Genomic DNA, 22578 nt, shown 5'->3' on the forward strand with positions numbered 1-22578 from the left:
GCTCAGTGGTAGAGTGCCCCTGGGTTACATGCCCCTGGGTTCTACACATAAGTTTTAAGTCATTCAAAGGGAAACTGTCCTAGGGCCTAACTGGGAAGCCCTTTAAAAAAGAGCTTAGGTCTTCCCTTACAGGTGCTGGATCTCAATCACTCTTCTTTACCCCTAAATATTTCTTTTTGACCATCTGCCTGTGGACTTCTTGTGTGCTCAGCCAGCCCCCCACAACTGCACAACACTATTCCTGGCAATAAATCCACATGCAGAGATACATAGGTATGCATGCACGTACACACACACACACAAATGATGACCTCAAACTTGTTCTATTTCCTTGGTTGACCTTAGTCGATACCCTACTGAAATTCATGATATTTCAAGACCATGGTAAACAATATTCAGTGAGCTCTGTTTAAGGAGAAAACTAGGTAAAAATGAAGAAAGACTTTCACATAAAATAAATCAAACAAGCTGGGCACAGTAGCACATTCCTGTAATCCCAGAGGCTTGGGAGGCTGAGGCTTGAAGATAGCAAGTTCAAAACCAGCCTCAGCAAAAAATGAGGCACTAAGCAACTCAGTGAGACCCTGATTCTAAATAAAATACAAAACAGGTTTAGGGATGTTGTCAAGTGCCCTAAGTTCAAATCCCCAGAATCCATCAATCAATCAAACAAGAGAATTTTATTGTATAGAAGGATAAATTTAAGTTGAAAATCCACTAGTGAAGAATACTTCATTCCCTAATAATTTCAGATAAATGAGGTATTACTATAATATTTTTAAATCTTTTTTATTGGTGCATTATAATTATACATAAAAGTGAGATTCATTGTTACACATTTGTATGTACACACAATATAACTATAATTTGGTCAATTTCATTCCCTAGTCTTTTTCCTCTTCTTCCCCTCTTCCCTCCCCCTTGTTATAATACTTTTAGAGGATAGTTTATATAACACTATATAGAAACTGAGTGTATTACCTTATTATTATCTGAGTGTGTCGTGACAAAATGTCCTTAATCTTCAGAAAAACACTGAAGCTGCACCAAATATTGGCTACTTTATCCTAAAAAAGATTTGTTTTACATTTTGGTAAATTGAAAAACATACTAAACCCATGAAGTATAAAGCCCACGATCATCAAAGTAAATAAACTTTTGAAACATGCGAAACTTAAATTCTTCAAGCAACAAACACCTACACCTACACTCACACCTGCACTCAAGCATCTTGCTTTTTGTTTTTCTGATGGGAGGGAGTTAGTGGAAATCATCAGCCAACCATAGTCTCAACGCAACATTCCCTAAAAATACTTGATGTTTTTCAAAAAGCAGTAGATCATCCTTAATAACTGAAGTTATTCCTTTGAAATTTTTGTTTTTAAATTTTCCCCATCTGTAAAACATATTACATTTGATACATTTTACTACACACCTAAATTTATTTAGAGTGAATTACTAGGTACAAGCAATGACAAGAGCTAATTGCTAATAAATCAAGAAGTTTAAAAACATTAGCAGTTGTGCTAGGATAACTTTCAAAATTAAATTTGAACTGCAGTTCTGCTCATAAAGCCCTCCTTTATACTGTTGCTTGATTCACAGTGCATACGCATGATATCAAGAAAGTCACTGACAACCACTGTGTCTCATCAAAGAAAATGCCCTTCAGGCTTTTGAGGGCAACAAGTGAATGAAAGTGCCTGATATCCATTTTTGTTATTATCATGAGAAATACCCTTTCTGAAAAGGAAGGTAAGGCAAAAAAACAGGCAGCTTTCATGCAGAATTAAACTTTTCTTTATATAAATGTTAGAGTTTATATAAAAAGAAGGTCAAGAGTATAGCTGTCAGAGTTTAAATTACAGCTCCATCACGTACTAATTACCTGAACCTCTGATCTCAGTTTTCTTATCTTTAAAGTGGGGCTAACTGCTATTTTAGAGCTACTGTAAGGATCAGATAAAGGCCTGGCACCCAGTAAGTGGTGGTGATAATAGTGATTGTTTTTTTAATCATTATCAGCACCACCATCATCCCCACAGACAGTCACACACACACTCCTATTCCTTTTCTTTGTAACAGCAAACTCCTTTCGCACTCAGTCTCTTTCAAAATGCTCATTCCTATAAATCCATTGAAAGATAGTCTATAGAAATTTATGTATTTAAAAATTAGACTACAAGAAAAAGCAAATTATCTATAAATATGTTGTCTCTAACTTTATTAAAAGGCTTTTTTGTTTCAGAAAAATTGTTTGTTTAATTTAATTACTAAATCTAAATGATCAAATTATTCATGTAATAAAACTTTAACAAGAGTGATTAAACTAGCATTAAATGAAATGAAAGATTCTCATTAAAAATTACTATGGATGAAGGTTATACATATCTCATAAGGAATTAGGAGATCTTTCTGGAGCAAACATGATTATTAGTTTAACAAATACTTTCCTAAGACTAAAAAAAACACAAATCAAAAAATTACAGAGTTGTTGTTATCTTTGTAGCTGCTGCTTCTCATGCTACCTTTCATTATGGACCCTATTTCACTAGAAAAATATATAACTGAATTATGGATTTGATGATGACAAAAATACTAATGTATTCGTATTACGAACTAGAAAATGCAAACTGAGCTAGGCCTTCTATACTGAATGAATGACTGCAAGGAGGAAAGCTGCTGGGGTCTCTAGTCCTGTGTGTCTCCTATATGAATTCCCCAGAGGTTACAAGGAAAGGACAGTAACAGAAAGGAATGACAGGAAAGGTTATAAACATACCTCAAATAATCCACGATCAACTGGGAAGAGTCTTCGTAGGACCTGCAAGGCTTGTTCCCTTTCTGTAAAGAATGGCAGCCAGCAGAGAATGAATGAAGCCACAACGGTACAAGCTAGCTTAATTAACAACCTGAACCTAGAACCAAAACAAGGATGAGCAGTAAGATAGGGATTTCTGCAAAACTGATGTTAAATTTCATTGAATACAATAAATGCAAATGCACAGTAATGCTAAATCTAGCAACTAATATGGATGAGATGGGAGTTGGCCAGAATTAGATTTAAAAATTTCAGAGCTATTAAGATGTGCACTTCAACAAAAAGACTGCTGTCATCATCCTAATTAACTTTTAACTTTGATGCCATTTCTATGGGAAGAAAGGGACACAGTCAATGTCAAATGAGGAAGTATTTCTAATAAGTATATAATGTAATAAGCTCTAAAGAGATGAAATCCTACAACAATGCTCTAACAAACCAATCCACATTACCTCCAGTAAGTGTACAATGATCAAACTATCTCTCTAATTAAGAAGATTCAAAACAATATAGAACATGACTTAATCACTTTCTTCCCATTCACCTGTGGCCAACACATTTATTAGAAAACACCAAAAGGCCAAGTGAAAGGACCACCTTCCTCCAAATAAGTATGCCAAATAAACTCTCTGAAGTAAAATTTTGAATTCTGGGGTTTAAAAGTCACTCACCCTTTTCCTTTGAGGCCTTTTTTTAAACACTTGCCAAGTAAAAAGCAAAAAAATGGCAAAGAATGGTAAAGTTCCATCTGTTTATAATTTATAGCTAAACAAAACGCCAGTGACCCTAGCAGGTCCCAGTCATAAGATACTCCAAGAACACCCCACAAAGCAAAGCCCAGACTCACAGAATTATATATGTTCCTGTGTCAAGGAAATTATCTCAATAATTAGAAGAAGTAGGTCTTACATTTTATACAGCATATTTCTTATGTAATTTCAAAATAATATACATGTACCATAAAAGCTACTTCTAAGAAGAAACCAAAAGCATTAAGGTAATAAACAAATATGAAATCATATACAATAGCCTCAAATATATTAAGCCTACTGCTAAAGAGCAACTAATATGTTTAGGATTAAAATAGCTCTAAATGGTTAAAATATAGCGTTGTTTCTTTTTTTAATACTTTTATTTATATTTATTTTTATTTTTTTAATATGGTATTGAGGATCGAACCCAGGGCCTTACACATGCAAAGGAAGCACTCCACTACCACTCAGTCACAACCCCAGCCCCAGCTTTTTTTTTTTTTTTTTTTTTTTTGACTACTTGGCAGTACTAATCTTAACAACATATCAAAATCTATAAAATCAAACACTGCTCCAACAGTAAGTTAAAAAAATAAAATAAAATAAAACTTATTGAGATCAATATACTTCCTCTGTAATGTACATCAAATAATACAAAGAATCAAAAGAAAAACAGGAAAGAAATTCTAATTAGAAATTCAAAACATGCATAATGAAACAAGTAAAATTTAATAGAAGTATTAAAAGTCAAGATAACCTTCTAAATCATAAAAGAAAAGATATAGGTGTGCTCAAGATGTAGGTAAAAGTTTTAACATCTGACTATTAAGGTCAAAAATTATCAAGGAAATAATGTAAAAGAATTTCACAGAACTGAAGAACATGACTTCAAATTAAACAGACCCATTCAGTGTGCAAAACAACTGTGAAGAATACCTATGCCTAAACAAATCACTGCAAATTTCAGAGCCCAAAAGGTAAATAATAATAAAAACAAAAATGATTTTGTAGCAGTAAATACCTATATAATACTTAGCATTTCCCAAGAACTTGTTTTAAGTGCTTTATAAATATTCATTCATTTAATTCTCAAAACAAGTTTACAAAGTAATAGTTATTATTAGCCCTATTTTGCAGATGGGGGGGAATACATAATTGTAAAGAAATGTGCCCCCACAAAGTGACATATCCAAAAGCCCTGATTGAGTATGTAATTCAAATCACAGATGAGAAAAAACTAAAAATTTACCAGGATGGGTAAAATGAAAATTACTGAGAATCAGTGAAAATGGAGAGCATGAGGACTCTTCCAGCATTACTAATGAGAGTATTAACTGGTGCACCATTCTTAAAAATAATCTGAGAGCCGGGCATGGTGATACACACCTGTAATCCCAGCAACTAGGGAGGCTGAGGCAGGAGGATTGCAAGTTCAAAGCCAGCCTCAGAAGATTAGCAAGGCACTTAGCAGCTCAACAAGACCTTGTCACTTAATATAAATATATATACATATGTATATGTATATATATTTAAAAAAGGGCTGGAGATGTGGCTCAGTTTTAAAGTACTCCAGGTTTAACCTTAATCTGAGGATAATAATATAAAGGTGATCAGTAGCATAGAGAAGCAGATCAAGGGAGAAAGAACAGAGGGATAGGGAGAGTACCAGGGAATGACACTGATCAAATTATGTTCTATGCATGTATGAATACACGTAATGAATCCCACTATTAGTATAATTATAATGCACCAATAAAACAATAATTTGAGATTATCTAAAATTGGACATGGCACATCTATAACTTAACAATCCCACCCATAAAAAATATATGTTCACAAAGAGATATTTATAAGAATGTTCAGAGCAGTATTCAACACAGCCAAAACCTCACTACAATCCAAATGCCTATCAGTAACAGGATTATTTCTGTTCATGTAATATCGTAAAGCAATGAAAATGAACAAATTATAGCTACATACAACTGCATGAATAGTCTCAAACAAAATGTTGAGCCCAACTCAGGAGGTTGAGACAGGAAGATCTTATGTTAGACGATAGCCTTAGCAACTTAGCCAGACCCTGTCTTAAAACAGAAAATAAAGGGGTTAGGGATGTAGATCAATGGTTGAGCACCCCTGGGTTCAATCCTCAGTACCCCACCCCCCAAAAAGTGAACAGAATAAAAAATATGTGATAAAAACAATTACAAATTTGAGCATCTTTTACAAATTCTTTTAAAGATATACATGGTAGTTTTATTATAACCAAAAAGCCAGGCACAAAGGTGCACACCTGTGATCCCAGCTACTTGGGAGGGTGAGGCAGTAAGATCCCAAGTTTGAGGCCACCTGGGCAATTTGGTGAAACCCTTTCTCAAAAACAACAACCAAAACAAACAACAAAAATAAAATCCTGGGAGGTGGGTGGGGGGGCAGGTTGAACTACCAAAAAAAAAAAATTGGAGAGACATACAAATTTTCAGCAAATTACAAGATTTATTTACTTGTCTAAATGTCCCTTCATTAGAATACTTTAAATAAAAAACACAAATTATAATTATTCAATTGTAGTTTCCCGAAGCTTTAAGTTATTACTATCTGTTAAGGAAACATTTTGTTTCATAACTCGAAAAACTATAAGAATGCTTGCTGGGTGTGGTGACACATGCTTGTAATCCAGCAACTTGGAAGGCTAAGATAGGAGGATTACAAATTCAAGGCCAGCCTCAGCAACTCAGCAAGGCCTTAAGCAATTTATCAAGACCCTATCAAAATAAAAAAATAGAAAGGGCTAGGGATGGTGCTCAGTGGTAAAGGCCCCCTGGGTTCAATTCTCACCACCCAAAACAAAGGGAAGAAAACCTTTTCCTTTTGTCAGTGTCAGATAAACAATAGGCTATATTATACCTTTTTAGAATTAGAAAAACATAACCATATCTGGCTTTTTGGGGGGCGGGGGGAACCAGGAATTAAACTCAGGGGCACTCAACCACTGAGCCACATCCCCAGTCCAATTTTGTACTTTTTAGAGACAGGGTTTCACTGGGTTGCTTAGGGCTATTCTATTGCTGAGGCTGGCTTTGAACTTACAATCCTCCTGTCTCAGCCTCCAGAGCTGTTTATGCAAATAGTTCATGTAAGCACCCATCCTGGTCAGTAAGATATTTTTTAAAATATTTATTTTTCAGAAGTAATTGGACACAATGCCTTTATTTTGTTTATTTATTTTTATGTGGTGCTGAGGATCGAACCAAGGGCCTCGAATGTGCTAGACGAGCGCTCTACTACTGAGCCACAATCCCAGCCCCGTGGTCAGTAAGATATTATAGGATGAGAATATTATGTGAATTGAGCCTAGATTTTGTAACATGTAACTAATTTCATTTCTAAATTAGTAAAGGATACTGAAAATGTCCATAGTCGATGAGAATAAGACCTGGATACAGTAATATGCATAATGCATTAGCAATCTGTAAAGAAAAATATTGTGAAATAAGAAAGCAAATTGATGCCCAAACAGTAAAAAAGAGTGGCCAATGTTCCCATCTTCCTCAACTGCTATACTTTTTTATCAAAAAATTTCATTTTTATAAAACAACTTTTTAGACACTTAAGTTTTCATGGAGGTAACAAAGGACACTACAATAAAAAAGGGGGAAAATCACAAGAAGGTATTTGTCACTTTTAGAAAATATACAAATTGGGTAAGTTAATCTAATGAATAACCTATATCTAAAATGGTCAAAAATAATATTTGGTAATGATGGCTATGAGGATAGAGGAACTGTTCAAATACCTTCCAGTTTAGTCATTCTCAAAAACCAGCTCAAAATTCAGATTTACTTCTTAAATAATAAATTTAGTGCAGGATGTAGTTTAGCAGTATATAACTTCTTACTACTGTAGTAAGGCATGAAAAAAATTACTGTAAGATAAGGTGATATTTTCTAACTGGTAATTAATTGGTAGAATCATATTCTATCTACTCCTTAAAGCATAGCTTCTTTAAGGTCTGTCCTTAATAGGGGAATTAAGAAAGCATTTCACAGATGAAATGTCAGGTTGCTTTAAAACTTACCTTTTTCTTAGTTGAGATAGCTTTTAAACAACAACAGTACAAAATCACTGCAGGTATATAAATCAGCAAATCAGCAATAAAAACTAAAAAACAAGCAAATAAATTCAAGCATGAGTCCAGGAGGATCTACAGCAACCCATTAATCACCTTTCTCCCTTCCTCCAACCTTACTGAGAATTCTGTTAACACTAGGTTCCTACATACTAAGGGCAAGGCCCTTCCACAGTGGTCTCTTCATTCCCTTCACCTGTGCCCAGTTTCAAATGCTACATTACAAGAATCTCTTCTCAGTTCACTCTAACAAATTCATACATTTAATCAATTAGATGTACTCAATGTTCTCTCTTTGCTCTGACTTGGACTTAAGAATGAAAAATACTCAAAGCAAGGAAAGGCAGTTTCTTTTTCCCAGTATCTGTATACTTCACATTTTCTGGTGCAAAGAACAATCAAAAGTGGAAATGCATGGAATATTTTTTAAATGCTCCCATTTATTAAAAAAATACATAAACTTCTGCTAATTAATTCATATAAAGAGCTTGAGAGGCCCAAGTAAGGAAAAAACTGGGAGAAGAGGGTAAAATTTTTTTTAAAGGGCAGGGAGTACAGCTTATTGGTAGATGCTTGCCTAGCATGCACAAGGCCCTAGGTTTGATCTATAGCACTGTAAAAACAAAACAAACCCCTGACCCTCAAAAAAGTACATAATTCTGAATGTGCAGTCCTTTTAGAACAAATAAAAATAATACATTAAATTCTTTAACAGTAATATCAAAGAGTCAATTTTTTCTTGTACCTCACTAAATACAGTGTTCAGGAAAAGTGACAGTAAAACTGTCAGTGTTAAATGCATGCAATCTATGTTCAACCACAGATACCATATTTAAGACGACAGTGGGGCTGGGGGTGTAGCTCAGTGATAGAACCAGTGTTTAGAATGCATAAGGCCATGGGTTTGATCACCAGCACACATTAAAAAAATAAATAAATAAAAATAAAAAGACCCTGACAAACTGGAACATACCCAAGTAGTATAACACAGACCTCAACAAATTGGTTATCTACATAATAGGGCTGCTGAACATGGAGAAGTGACTTTAAACGTGGGATGTTAGGTACATGGAACGATCAGACTGATTTTCCTTAACCTAAGAAAATAGAAACTGGAATACTGGTAGAAGTTCAATATAAGAAGGAAATTTTTAATGATTAGGGTTCTCTGAAAAGAGAAGTCTGTCTCTAAAGGTTTTGAGTTCCCTGAAAATAATAGACATTGTTTCAGATGTTGAATAATTATGTGGTGAACATCAAGTTGAGAAAGGATTAAAGCACTGGAGGGGAAAGGAGGGAGGTGTGGGAGAGGGAAAAACAATAAGATAGATTATCTTGGGCCCGAAAGTCCATGACTGCATGAAAAGTAAAGATAACAGATGTTGATCTTAGACATATTAAGGAAAAGGGCAGGACTAGCATTAAAATCTTCATCACATAAAGCTTTTAAAGAAATCTAAGCTTGTTACTTTCAACTTCTAGAACAACATACACAGAGCAATAAAACTAGTTGAATAGATTAATTTAGCAACAGTGTTCAAAAATACAATAAATGATAGACATTTACTTTAAAAAAGGTGAGAGGGTCTTGGAATTAGGATATTAAAGCAGCAGACTAAATAACAGAAGCTTCAATTTACAGCTATTTATCTGCCTCACTGAATTATGCCTCAGTTTCCTCTGCTTAAAATAAGGATAATAATAGTATTTATCTCACTTTGGAGTTCAAAGAATTAAGTGCAATAATAAATGTAAAGTAGTCAGAATTATTCCTTTCTACTTTTTTTCTTATCTTATAAATTTGGTTTTATACTGTCTGTGTATGTATATATATATGTGTGTGTGTGTGTATTATATATTTATATTTATATGTATGGACACATACATGGACACATATACAATATGCATATGTATAATTATACAATTTTAAAGTCATTAAGAACAATAATAGTACTTTTTATCAGTTTGTCTCAATTTTTTAAAAATCAAATTTTATATTCAATATCTGTTGTTCTTTTACCTGTTGTACGCATGAAGAGCTTATGTGCCTGACTCTCATATCCACGTGATGTATGAAGAGCAATCCAGTCTGGATTTATAAGCTTTGCCCTGCAAATCAAAGCATATATAAATGTACCTTCTTTTTCACTTGCAGCAATAAAAGAATATGAAGTTATTTTAAGGATATATGAATTTATTTTGAGAACTGTCCACTAACATCAATGTTAAAGCTTTACTTTTTATTTAATCATGTGAAATTGACTTAAGCTATAAAATAGCATCTGCCTCGCTCATCTTGCAACAAAACCATGCAATGTATAATGGGAAGCTTTCCCTTCACAGTTCCAGCGTAAAACCAAGCTGATGTGTCATTCCACATATTAAGCACATATTTGATAAAGAACAATATACTTGTGCTTTATAATCTTTTCAGTTATAACAATTGTCTATAATAAACAATTATTGTCAATCAATGATAAAACTAAACACAAATATTGAAGATAAATGAAATTTTCAATCATATTATATTACCCTAACACTGGAAAAGTATAATTAATTATCACATTTATGAGCTTATTTTCAATCCATAGTTTTTACAAAGTAGTAAATAATTAAGATTGAAATAATAAAACAAGGAAAAGAAGTTCAGGAGATAATGTGAAGAAGTTCCTCAAAGTTTTGCTGACGTCAAGGCTGAGGTGAAATACTACTACAGAGTAGGACTGGGCTCCACCAAAATACAAGTCCTCATCTTCTATATACTACTCCATTTCTTTAAAAGGAATTCCAATTCCATGTCAGAAGTGAAACACTCCAGTAATTCCAGTTTCTAACTTGATAGATTAGTAAGAATAGCCCTATATTTTTCATTACTTTGGGCCATTCAAGAAAAGCTTTTCTGGGGTTGGGGATATCCCTCAGTGGTAGAGCTCTTGCCTAGCACACCCCAAGGCCTAGGCTCAATTTCCAGGTGGGGGACACACACCTTTTCTGTGCACAAATAACCCACTTTAGATATTTCTCAGTATCCAATGTATAATTGGTAACATCTTTACTTCCAAACAAAGATAAAATTTTGCATTTCTTCCTAGCCTGTCCTCCAAAGAAATTAGAGAAATGGACAAACCCTGATATTTACCTTTCTTAAAATCCATTTGTAAATACATAATACAGTAATAGCTACAAATGATTTCTCCTCTCTTCGGTAAAGCCAGATCACAGTGTTTCTAACGGTATTTGCTAAAGCCATAAACATTCAGAGTGAAAGAGGAAAAACTTACACATATGCACATAAGAGACTATGATAAGCTGTGAGAGGTGGGTAATCCAATCCCCAATACAGTAAATTGTTATCACTGCTGTTAAAATACCTAGGGAAAAAGAAAAAAGGCACCATTCATCAATAGTCAAGAAACAGACTTAGTTTAATATCTCATACAGTTTCATTAAAATTAAGTTTCATAATTTAAATAGTAATTGTTAAGTTATAAATAATTTAGACAAAAGATTCAACCCAAGACCATCTTAGGCAAACTGAAACTTATTGTTACCTTATTACTAGTAGATTTAATCAATGACTAATAAAAAAATGCAAGAAAAAAAGAATTTGCATCTGATAGTCTAATAAATTAGGGAAACAATATTTTTAAGGATCACAATTTTAAAAAGTAAAAAGTCAATTTCAAAGAATACATGAATATTTGGTTTATGCAAAGGTAGGCTTTAACTAAGACTTTGTTTCAATCAACATGTAAAAAGAATCTACTTAATACAAGATTCTGTGAATTAATGAAGAACACTAGGTCTAATGTTTATAAATTCCTTGGCTCTTCCAGTTGGCCAGAATGTATAGGAACTGTATATAACTACACTGACTCAAAAAATAAAAAGTAAATTTATATAAATGGATTTCTTAGTCATATCCTTTATAACTAAGTAACTTCTTCTATCCAATTTGTTTTCTTAGTCATAGGAATAATTTAGAATAATGCAAATTAAACTCTAAAAACTACAAGTAACTGTTGTTCATAAACCTATTTCAAATGGGTAGCAATTCCTTGAAGTCACAGTTTTTTACTTCAGGATTTTAAAAAATGTTTTATGTTAGCACTCAACATGATCATATTAAATAATTGATTATTCACATTCAGAAATCTGTTCTTCTTCTTGTCAGTTCCATAAAATGTAGGTCTGTATGGAAAGGGGTATAGATTAATAAAATGATCAAGGCATACAGAAGGCCCAGGGATCTGGGCATAGGATACTATGTTATGGTATCAGCTGGTGGCAGTTGTCCTGCCTGCAGAATCTCCAGGTTAGCTGGAATTCTTTTTGAAAGCTTGAATCTAGGAAACTGGGCCTGGCAAACAAAGGACTCACTTATCTAGAAAGGGTTGCCTAAAGACTGGTGTCAATTGTGTTATTTCCAAATTCATGTTACTATGGGGCACATTAGCATAGTTTTATTATGTCTGCCTCATACAGTTGTTGAAGCATTGAGTTAAATTAAGGAGCTATTATGCTTTTATGAAGACAAACAACAATAAATGTTGGTGAGGATGTGGAGAAAAAGGTACACTCATACATTGCTGGTGAGACTGCAAATTGGTGCAGCCAATACAGAAAGCAGTATGGAGATTCCTTGGAAAACTTGGAATGGAACCACCATATGACCCAGCTATCCCTCTCCTCGGACTATACCCAAAGGACTTAAAAACAGCATACTACAGGGACACACTACATCAAGGTTTATAGCAGAATAATTCACAATAGGTAAACTATGGAGCCAACCTAGATGCCCTTCAGTGGATGAATGGATAAAAAAAAAAATGTGGCATATATACACAATGGAATTTTACTTAGCATTAAAAGAATAAAATCATGGCATTTGCAGGTAAATGGATGGCACTGGAGAAGATACTGCTAAGCAAAGTTAGCCAATCTCAAAAAAACAAATGCTGAATGATTTCTCTGATATAAGGAGGCTGACTCATTGTGGAGTAGGGAGGGGGAGCATGGGAGGATTAGATAAATTCTAGATAGCGAAGAGGGGTGAGAGGAAAAGGGAGGAGGTAAAGGATTAGCAAGGGCAGTGGAATATGATGGACATCATTATCCAAAGTACATGTATGAAGACTCGAATTGGGTGTCAACATACTTTTTATACAAACAGAGATATGAAAAATTGTGGTATATATGTGTAATAAGAACTGTAATGCAAAAAAAAAAAACAAAGTACATGAAATGGCGTGAATATACCTTATATATAAAGATATGAAAAATTGTGCTCTCTATGTGTAATAAGAATTGTAATGCATTCCACTGTCATGTATTTAAAAAAATCAATATAAAAAATATAAATAAATAAATAAGGAGCATTATACAACTTTGTATAATGCCACTGCCTGATGCAAAGTACGTGCTTAATCATAGTTAAAACTGGCCATTAGCCATGAAACTGGTATAGATAGAGCAATGGGAAATCATCAAGAAATTCAAGAATTACATTTCAACCAATAATTTGGTTTTCAGCCTCTTATAAGGCAAAAGCTATTTTTCATTTACTTTAACCTTGAGATTCACTGGAGATAAGGAAATGAGGTACAGCCCTGACAATAAGCTGTAAGCACGTAAACATACATACAGTAAATAAAATCACTGATTAGATTGGGAGAAAAGAATGAAAGGGCTAAAAACTGTGTTCCCCGCTCTTATGGACATTCCTACATAAGAGGGAAGCACCAAAGAAGATAGCTTAAAAGCATTTCAAGTAAAACTTTAAAATCTACCAGTAGAAACAAAACAATAAATTGATATTCCTGCTTTACATACTTCAGATAAACCTGAAAAGTTGTATAATGCTATTTATAACACTGAAATGAATTCCCCACTAAATTCCTACATAATCTCAGTGGATGTTTCAGTATTAAATAAAAAAAAAAAAAATGTAAAATTCCATTCAAGAGTGTTATCATTCATTGGAAGCTCGGGGCAGTGGTACATGCCTTTAACCCCTACACTCAGGAGGTTGAAGCAGGAGGATCACAAGTTTGAGTCCAGCCTCCACAACTTGGTGAGACCCTGTCTAAAATTTTAAAAAGAAGAAACAAAAAAAAAAAGAGAAAAGGGCTGGAGACAGCTCAGTAGTGAAAAAAAGAAATGTTATCATTAACTTCAAGATGTAATTTTTCCTAACAACCCAGAGTCATTATGAATATTTTTGCTTCAAAAAAAATCTTAATTTGAAAGTTTCAGTTTCAGGAAAGTTTTAAGAATTGTTCAAAGAACTTCTATGGAAAATTTTAAAAATTAATTTTACACAACAAAAGAAACCACAAGAAAAATTAAAAGAGCAGATAGGAAGATTTTTATTCTATATACTCATACACACATATGAAAAAATGATTAAACTGCAGAACATATGGTAGCAAACAGACTTTAAGGCATCCCCTTGAGCCCCATTTTCTAATGTTAACCCTTGAATGTGTTGATCCCCTCCCCTTGAGTGTGGGTAAGAACTGTGACTTGCTTCTAATCCATAGAATATGGCAAATGGGATAGAATGTCACTTTTGTGTTTATGTCTATGTAAAATTCTATCTTGCTAGCAGATATGCTAGACAGACCCTCTCACTGACTTTGAAGAAGCAAGCTGCCACGATTTAGTAAGCAGCATATTGGAGAAGGCACGTGGCAAGAAATTGCAAGTGGATTCCAGAAGCTAAGGGTGGCTTGCAATCAGAAACTGAAGCCCTTGGGTTTGCAGAAGTTAATTCTGCCAACAACCCGAGGGAACATGGGAGTGCATCTTTCGCCAGTGAATCCTCTAATACATCTTGAGCTCAATGGACACCTGGACTGAAACCTTCTGAGGCCCTGAGCAGAATTATCACAATAAGTTATGCCCAGACTTCTGACATTAAAAAATTTTTGTGATAATAAATGTATGTTTAGGTAATTCCTATTTGTGGTCATTAGTTATACAGTATTAAAAATTTAAATAACTATTTATTTTAAAAAATCATTACAAAAAAAAAACAAGATAATTAATCCATTAGAGACATAAGGAAAAGATATGAACAAGCAATTTTGAGAGGAAATATGATCAATGAATTTATTTCAGGATGCTCAATGTCATAAGTACTCAAGGAAATACAAATTTTAAGTATAGTATGATTAAGGGTTGGTATAGTATGTGGAGACACTGGTGTTAGTACCCACTGAAACTGTCTACAATAGAGATTCCACTTCCAGGAGTCTTACCTAGAAAAAACACATGCACAAGGGAAGTACACATTATTCTAATCATCTCTACCAAGAGACATTGAGAATCTTTCAGCTTCCTCACTGTTATAAACCACCATTTCCACCAATCCTCCTGATTTATAAAACAATAGTTTTGTTTAGAAAGTGACAAGCTCAGCTCATACCTGCCAGTCCCAGGTTATGACACCACACCTACACTGGACCAGGCAGTTCTTTTTGCTAATGATTATTTTTCAAAGGTGGGAAAGATTTTGCCCCTTGACAAAAAGAGGTAGAAAGAAGAAAGCTATTACTATTATTCCGGCTTTTAACATGACTTTATAAAATCACAATGCTTGAAGCCCAGAGTTTCATCTAACGACTATAAGGTAAAAGGCCTCAGAATAAAAAGCCAGTATAGAAGAATGGCAAAGAAGATAAAAGGAAAAACCTGAATCTTTGATTACCATCATTAAGCCACTTTTATCAGCCCTTCGAAGTCCTTCAGATAATTGCATTATTGATTAAGCTCACATTTTCTTCTTTTTGAGACAGGATCTCCCTGTGTCTGCCCAGGCTGGCCTGGAACTCCTGGGCTCAAGCCATCCTCCTGCCTTAGCCTCCCAAGTAGCCAACATATTCTTATTCTCTATTAATTACTTCAAAAACACTCATTTCACCATGAAATTTAGCTCCTACATTATTTTAGGCTTTTCGTGTTTTGTTGTTGATATGCTGGGGATCAAACCCAGAGACTTGTGCATGCTAGGCAAGTGCTCTACCACTGAACTACATCCCTAGCCCTCATAATTTTTCAAAGACTCCCAGACCATAATCAAAACCTGATCATGTAAGTATGCTGTGAATTATACATCTTATATTTTAATAATGAAAATGTATGCAATAATCCCCCCTTCAGTTTTGCTTTCTATGGTTTCAGTTATCCTCAGTCAATTATGGCCCAAAAGCATTAAATGGAAAATTTCAGAAATAAATAATTCCTAAGTTCTGAAGTGCATGCCATTCTGAAAAATATAATAAAATATCACATCTTCCCACACTAGTCTGTCCAAAAGATGAATCAACCCTTTGTCCAGCATACATTCACATGGTATAAGTTATCTACCTATCAATCAGTAGCCATCTTGATTAGCAGATCAACTGTCATAGTACTGTAATGCTTGTATTCAGGTAACCCTTATTTTACTTAATAATGGCTCTAAAGCATAAAAATAGTGATGCTGGCAATTTTATTCAGTATATTATTATAATTATTCCATTTCATTAGTAGTTAATGATACTTTCTTACTGTTCCTAATTTATACTATTATAATACGTATGTTCTATGGTTTAGATGTGGTTGTCCACAAGTTTCATGTGCAGAAAGCTTGGTCCTCACTGTGGCAGTATTAAATAGTGATCTTTTAGTGGGAGGTAACCAGGTCACCAAGGACACTGCCCTCAGAAGGGATTGATAATGATATGTCATACTGTGTTGGTTATTCTCATGAAAGTGAGTTGTTATAAAAGAGTAAGCCTGACCCAAGTCTCTCTCCGGCATACTGTCTGATATGGCTTACTGTGATCACTTCTGCACATATTCCCACCACTGTGATACCATCTACCATGAAACCCTCACCTGAGCTGAGCAGATACCAGCCTTATGCCCTTGGGCCTTCAGAACTGTGAGCTAAACAAGCTTCTTTTCCTTATAAAGTATCAAGCCTGCAACATATCATTATAGCAACTGAATATGAATAAATGTGTATACAGCGAAAAAACAAAGTATATAAAAGGGTTCAGTAATATTTGTGGTTTCAGACATACACTGGGGGTCTTTGAAGTATCCTCCATGGATGATCGATGACTATTGTACATATTTTCAACTCTTAATTCTGTTATCCAAAGTAGGATACCATTGTTTGAAAAACTGAGGTAGATCGGCATTAGAATGATCCATCTACCCTACATGGTTAAGATTATATTTTCACTCCTGATATCAATTTTTCCCCCTAGCATTACGCTGAAAGCTGCAAATTTTCCCTTTTCTCTCATCTTTCAATATTAATATTACATTGAATTTCATTACAAAATCTTTGAGAACTACTTATCAAAGAATAGCCAAGAATAAAATTATCCATGTAAAATTTACAAAACAATTACACAGCTCAAAAGCAGGGCTCTGATTTGTCAGTAAATATTATCTCATTCTACCAATCAAGCAAGAAAGCAGCATTAAGAATTCACTGGTAATCTAAACAGTGACACTTGTTAATTAAATGTCAAGATCTGAAAGATGCTCAAAAAAGAACAATTAACAATAATGCCAAATATTTAGCTGGCCTCTGTTTGCAATAATCCAAAATCTGACTAGCGTATAGCCAGACTATTAATAGAAAGTTCAACTGAGTTGCATACAACTCTCTGGTAAAGGAATTACATAAAAGCAGTGACCAAAGGAGTCAACAGAAAGAATGTTATGAACATTTTAACAAACAAGCTATCCAGTAAATCAATAAGTAATAACATCAATTGTTACTGAAATATGTTCAATAAAAATGACATGGTACAAATTTTTATGAAACCATAAGGGCAACCAACATATTGAAAGGACATTACACGTCAGGTACTGGTCTCAGTTCTTCACATGGATTATTTTATTCAATTCCCACAAAAATCCAATGAACTATGCAGTCTATTATTTCCATTCTACAAGTGAAAAATGGAAGAGAAGATTAAATAATTTGCCAAAGGTCACAGAGCAGATAAACAGAAAAGCCAGGGTCTGAACCCAGGCAGTCTGACTCCAGCATCTATACTTCTCACAGCTCCTGTACACTTCTAACATTGCCAGCAGACACATTGAACTTCCAGGTAGACTTGTATATAAAGTTAAGGTTGATCACCACGGTTCCAGTGATTGAGAATAACAAAAACTAATAAAAATTTCTGCAATATTCTCTGAGTGCTGTATATACATATATTCTATACCATGAAACCCATGAAGGCTAGAGCTGACATCCTCCTTCACAACACCAGAGAAAGCTACAAAAATGGAACCACATGAAAAAGAACATACAAACACTTATTTCTTCAACAAATATTTACTGAACAGCTGCAAAGTGCCACAGCCTATACTAGATGCAGGGTATTCAAAGATGAACTAAAGGGACACACGTAAATTTTTCAGAGTTGAAAACAAGTCTTATTACAATAGGCTTCTTCCCTTTGTCCCCTTTTCAGCTTCACAAATTTAGCCATCTGCTATTACCAAGACATTCTGTTTTTACCTATAACTTAAATCAAAGTGATATTTAGTAAGAACAGTAGCAGATGAGGGAACAGGACATGAGTATTTCTGTAATTTACGTCCAGAAGATTTTCTGAGACATATAGTATTCTACCATCACAGTTCTGGCTCAGTAGCATATCCCACTGACTAAATATACATATGGCTAACTATGAGGATTACATAGTTTCAGAGATGGGACTACAATACGCAAGGCAATATATGAGACAAAAACACCATCAGTATGCAGGAGATGATGATGCTCAAGATAAAGAAAACAGTGTTTTCCTTTTAAGTATCTTCAAAAACTCTATGTCACGTGATTAAAATAACAAAATCAAATTAAAATTATCCATACCATTGTTTGATCGGTAAATTAAAAGTAATTTCTTGCCAGTGTCTCTGAGCTTCATAATCACCAAACATAGGGGGTTTTCCAGCACCTGAGATGAAAGGTAAAAATAAAAAACAACAATCCACTTTAGTATATCAGTGATTGTTTTTTCCTTTGAAAGATTTTCTAAATTACAGAGGGAGTGTAAGTTTGGAAAAGTACTCAGGAATTCAAAAAAAAAAAGTCAAGAGAGATAAGGTCTGAATCCTGGCATGCTAACATACCCAGTGATTCAGCCTCCCTAAGCTTGAGCACATTCAAAACAGGATCAACAGAGCCTGCCTCGGGGAGTACTAGAACAAGTAAGATAGCAGACCTAAACTACCCAACAGTGCCTGGCACACAGTCAATCAGTATAAGCTACTGTTAATATTACTCAATTAAAAATAAGGTAGCCAAGTTTATTTTTACTTCATGAGAAAGAATGTCAAGTATACTGTCCAATGAGTATCATAAGAATTATAATAACAAACATCTATGTTTTATGTTTTTGTACAAACTATAAATAATTAAAGGTCAAGTACATAACTAAAAATAGAGTATATATGAAAAAAATTAGTCACTTTTGTAGGCTTTCCTACCAAATGAGTTATGTAAAAACTTTCAGTATATAACCTTTTCCTCATAATTGTAAATAAGGGATAATGGACCTTTAATAACTAACATTTGATAATGCTAAACATTTTTGTTTTGTTTTGCAGGGCTGGGAATCACATGCTAGGCAAGCCATGTACCTCTGAGCCATACCTCTCCATCCCAATAAGTATTATAATTATTATCATCCCCATTTTAAAGCTAGAAAAACAGAGGCAATGGTCACTCAGTAAGAAGCAGAGTCTGGATTTGAACCCAGTCTGAAAGGCTCCATAGCCCATGTTATTACCTCCTACTCTGTAATGCCTTACAACTTGTTTAAGGATAATAACCTACTTAAGTGACACAAAGATATTTTCTTTTAGTAAACAGTAAACACCTACTCATTCTTTAACTAGCAGCTGACTACAAAACTGAGAAAGCTCAAAGAGGTACAATAGATTCACAGGTTTTTAAGACAGCAAGTAAGGTGGAAGACACATACAGTCAAATGTACTCATTAATCAGTTGAATAAGGACATACCACTGCCCACTAAAATCCAACTTAGATTTTCTCCAGCTTTGTAACACCACAATTGAGTAAACTATTTTCATTAAATGTTTGTTATTATACCAATATTCTTTAAATTTTAGAATCTACATCCAGGGAGATAGTCCCACTGTGAAATAATTAAGGGAAAAATAGATTAACAACTCCATAGCATATACACATTGACTCAATCATTCAACTGACACAAGAAATCACCCACCCATGTATACCCCCCACCCCCACACACACACACACCACGCGCTCAGGATGAACCATATCTTATTCATTTGTAGCCTCAAGATATAATAACACCTACTAGACTCTACCAATGGCACCTAACAGATTCTTCATGAATGCTAATGGAAAGCAAGCTGGTATAGTTAGTGTGACATAGCCAGGATTTTGAGTTCATGAGACTTGAATTTGATTTTACACTTGCTAGATGTGCAATGTTAATTTGTGATGGCAGATCAATTAATTATGCCAAGAGTGCTTGAACACAATGCCCAAATATTGGTTCTTGCCCAAAAACATCTTTAAATTACTGCCTGGCACTTTGAAAGTCTAAGCCTCTCTCTGTTCATGCTGCTTATACCTTTTTCCATTTACCTCTTCTATCAATTCATATCCAACCTTCAAAGAACCACCTCAAGGGGCTGAAAGTGTAGCTCAGGGGCAGAGGGCTTGCCTTGCAGGTATGAGACCCCAGGGTCAGTCCCTAGCACTGGGAGGAGAAAGGAAAGGAAGAAAGAAAAGAATCACCTTGAATCCTAAATCCTCCATGAAGCTTCTCATAAATTAAAAACATATTGGTCATTAATTATTGACTTCATCATAATACTTATCCATTCAGTATCATGTTTCATCATATGACTGACACCATTTTCTAATCACTACCCAAATAAGAATTTTAGTTCCCATAGACAGAGAAATTTACTTTGTAGAGTTCATAGGAAGCAGATTGGTAGAGATACATTAGAAACTTACTTAATTCAACTGAACAAAGACAGAATAACATAAAACAAAATTTTTTAAAAAAGAAAAAGCTGGGTATGGTGGCACATGCGTATAACCCAAGCTACTCAGGAGGTTGAAGCAAAAGGATCACAGGTCCCAGGCCAGCCTGGGCAATCTAATGAGTTCTGCCTCAAAATAAAATTCAAAAAGGGCTGGGTATGTATCTCAGTGGTCAAGCTCTTGCCTCATATGTGTAAGGCCTTGCCTTCAATCCCCAGCACAGGGGGAAAACAAAAAGGAAAAGAATTCCCCCAATTAATTAATTGCATTATTTACATGTAGGTTTTTTTTTTTTTAGTTGTCAATGGACCTTTATTTTATTATTTATATGTGGTGCTAAGAATTAAACCCAGTGCCTCTTGCATGCTAGGCAAGCGCTCTACCACTGAGCCACCACCCCAGCCCCTACATGTATATTTTTATAGGAAAGTGTTTCTATTTCAATGAATATAACCAACAAATATGGCTTACTTTGGAGGAGGAAGAGAGTTGGGGTTTTTATTTTTTGTTTTGTTTTTGTTTGGGTTTGGACCACTGGGATAATAAAAGTCAAGAGAGGATTTCAAGTAATTTCCTATACCTCAAAAAATCCAACTATCTAGATTTTCTGAAACTGCTCTAGACTTGTGGTCAATGTGGAAGAATTTATTACCAATCTCTCACAAATAGAAGAATGGATAATGACTCTCTTTAGGGTTGGGAAACAAGTTTTTATCCAGAGTCTGACCTACTTCAATAAATTCAGCTGACACTGGCTATGAAATTAGTACTTAAGTTTTTAAAACTGCTAAAGTGCCCTTAAAGCAACCTAGAAGGACAACCCAACTGTACCTATGGGAGCTGCACTTGGGAAGGGCAAAAAGGATTCCTTCCACAGTGATTAATCCTACAAATTCATTTACACAAGATTCAGAATTACCTAAGAAAACACATTGATGTATATGTACAGAACTTCAATTTTGTCTCATTCACAGGAAAATGGCTTAAAGTACCACTTAAATGTTCATTTTATTAATTGCAGAACTATTCAGAATTATGTTTGAATCTACAGCACAGGTAGTTTCTTTGTTAACACATACTTTACACTGAAATTTTTTACATTCTAAGAAAAGGAGATTTGGCTAAAATTTTTCAGTAATAAAATCCCGTTTATATGTAACTCAACTTATGAGTCCTGTGAGTCCTTATAAATAGCCGTGATTAAGTGTTAAGTTCAAAGAAATTAACCAATTGACTAGAACACAGTCACATTTCAACAATGATTGATTCTGTATGACTTTCTTCTCCTAAGCAGTCAATACAACTTTGGAATAAAAAGATTATTAAAATAAGATGCCCTTCTCAGTTCAAGTGTTATTTTCTCTAAAGACAAAGGTAACACTTTAAATCAAGTATAGAACAATTATGAAATTTCTATAAACTATAATACTTAATATTAAAATCAGAATTTGTCTACTCCCCATAGATTGTTTAAAAGCAACAAGCAATATTTATTCAATATTTCAGTTGTGTGAAAATTACATAATCAACTCCAATAATGTAAGAGGTATGCATTTTAGAAAACATTAATATATATTAGTAGTTTGCATAAATTATATCCATGTTTCCAAAGGAAGAAGGATGCATTCATAGTAAGCAAGCTAACCAGAGTTTCTCACTTGAGTATGACAGGGTTCTGAATGTGCTACCAAAAATATGGCACCTTGGCATTCTGCATATTTTAAGTTGAAGGAATTTGAGAAATAGAAGGTGCAAGAAGGACTCTCTGACCTTCCCCTGAAGTAGGCCATAAAACCCTCATGTGACAAA

The 22578-nt window shown here is 34.3% G+C and overlaps 1 protein-coding gene across 2 annotated transcripts in view; it reads right to left on the reverse strand.

The window, feature by feature from the left end:
• The window catches only part of Alg6 (ALG6 alpha-1,3-glucosyltransferase), a 45374-nt gene that overhangs the window by 17049 nt on the left and 5747 nt on the right, over positions 1-22578 (reverse strand). For both annotated transcript variants that reach the window (XM_076862328.2, XM_076862329.2), the window contains 8 exons: positions 18594-18678; positions 10984-11073; positions 9723-9811; positions 7652-7734; positions 6979-7043; positions 3493-3678; positions 2783-2918; positions 982-1067 (listed from right to left, as the gene is read on the reverse strand). In XM_076862328.2, coding sequence (XP_076718443.2) covers positions 982-1067; positions 2783-2918; positions 3493-3678; positions 6979-7043; positions 7652-7734; positions 9723-9811; positions 10984-11073; positions 18594-18678 — 820 coding nt within the window. The remainder of the gene's footprint in view (positions 1-981; positions 1068-2782; positions 2919-3492; positions 3679-6978; positions 7044-7651; positions 7735-9722; positions 9812-10983; positions 11074-18593; positions 18679-22578) is intronic.

The sequence above is a fragment of the Callospermophilus lateralis genome, chromosome 7, assembly GCF_048772815.1.
Source record: "Callospermophilus lateralis isolate mCalLat2 chromosome 7, mCalLat2.hap1, whole genome shotgun sequence".
In the NCBI taxonomy this organism is placed as follows: Eukaryota; Metazoa; Chordata; class Mammalia; order Rodentia; family Sciuridae; genus Callospermophilus; species Callospermophilus lateralis.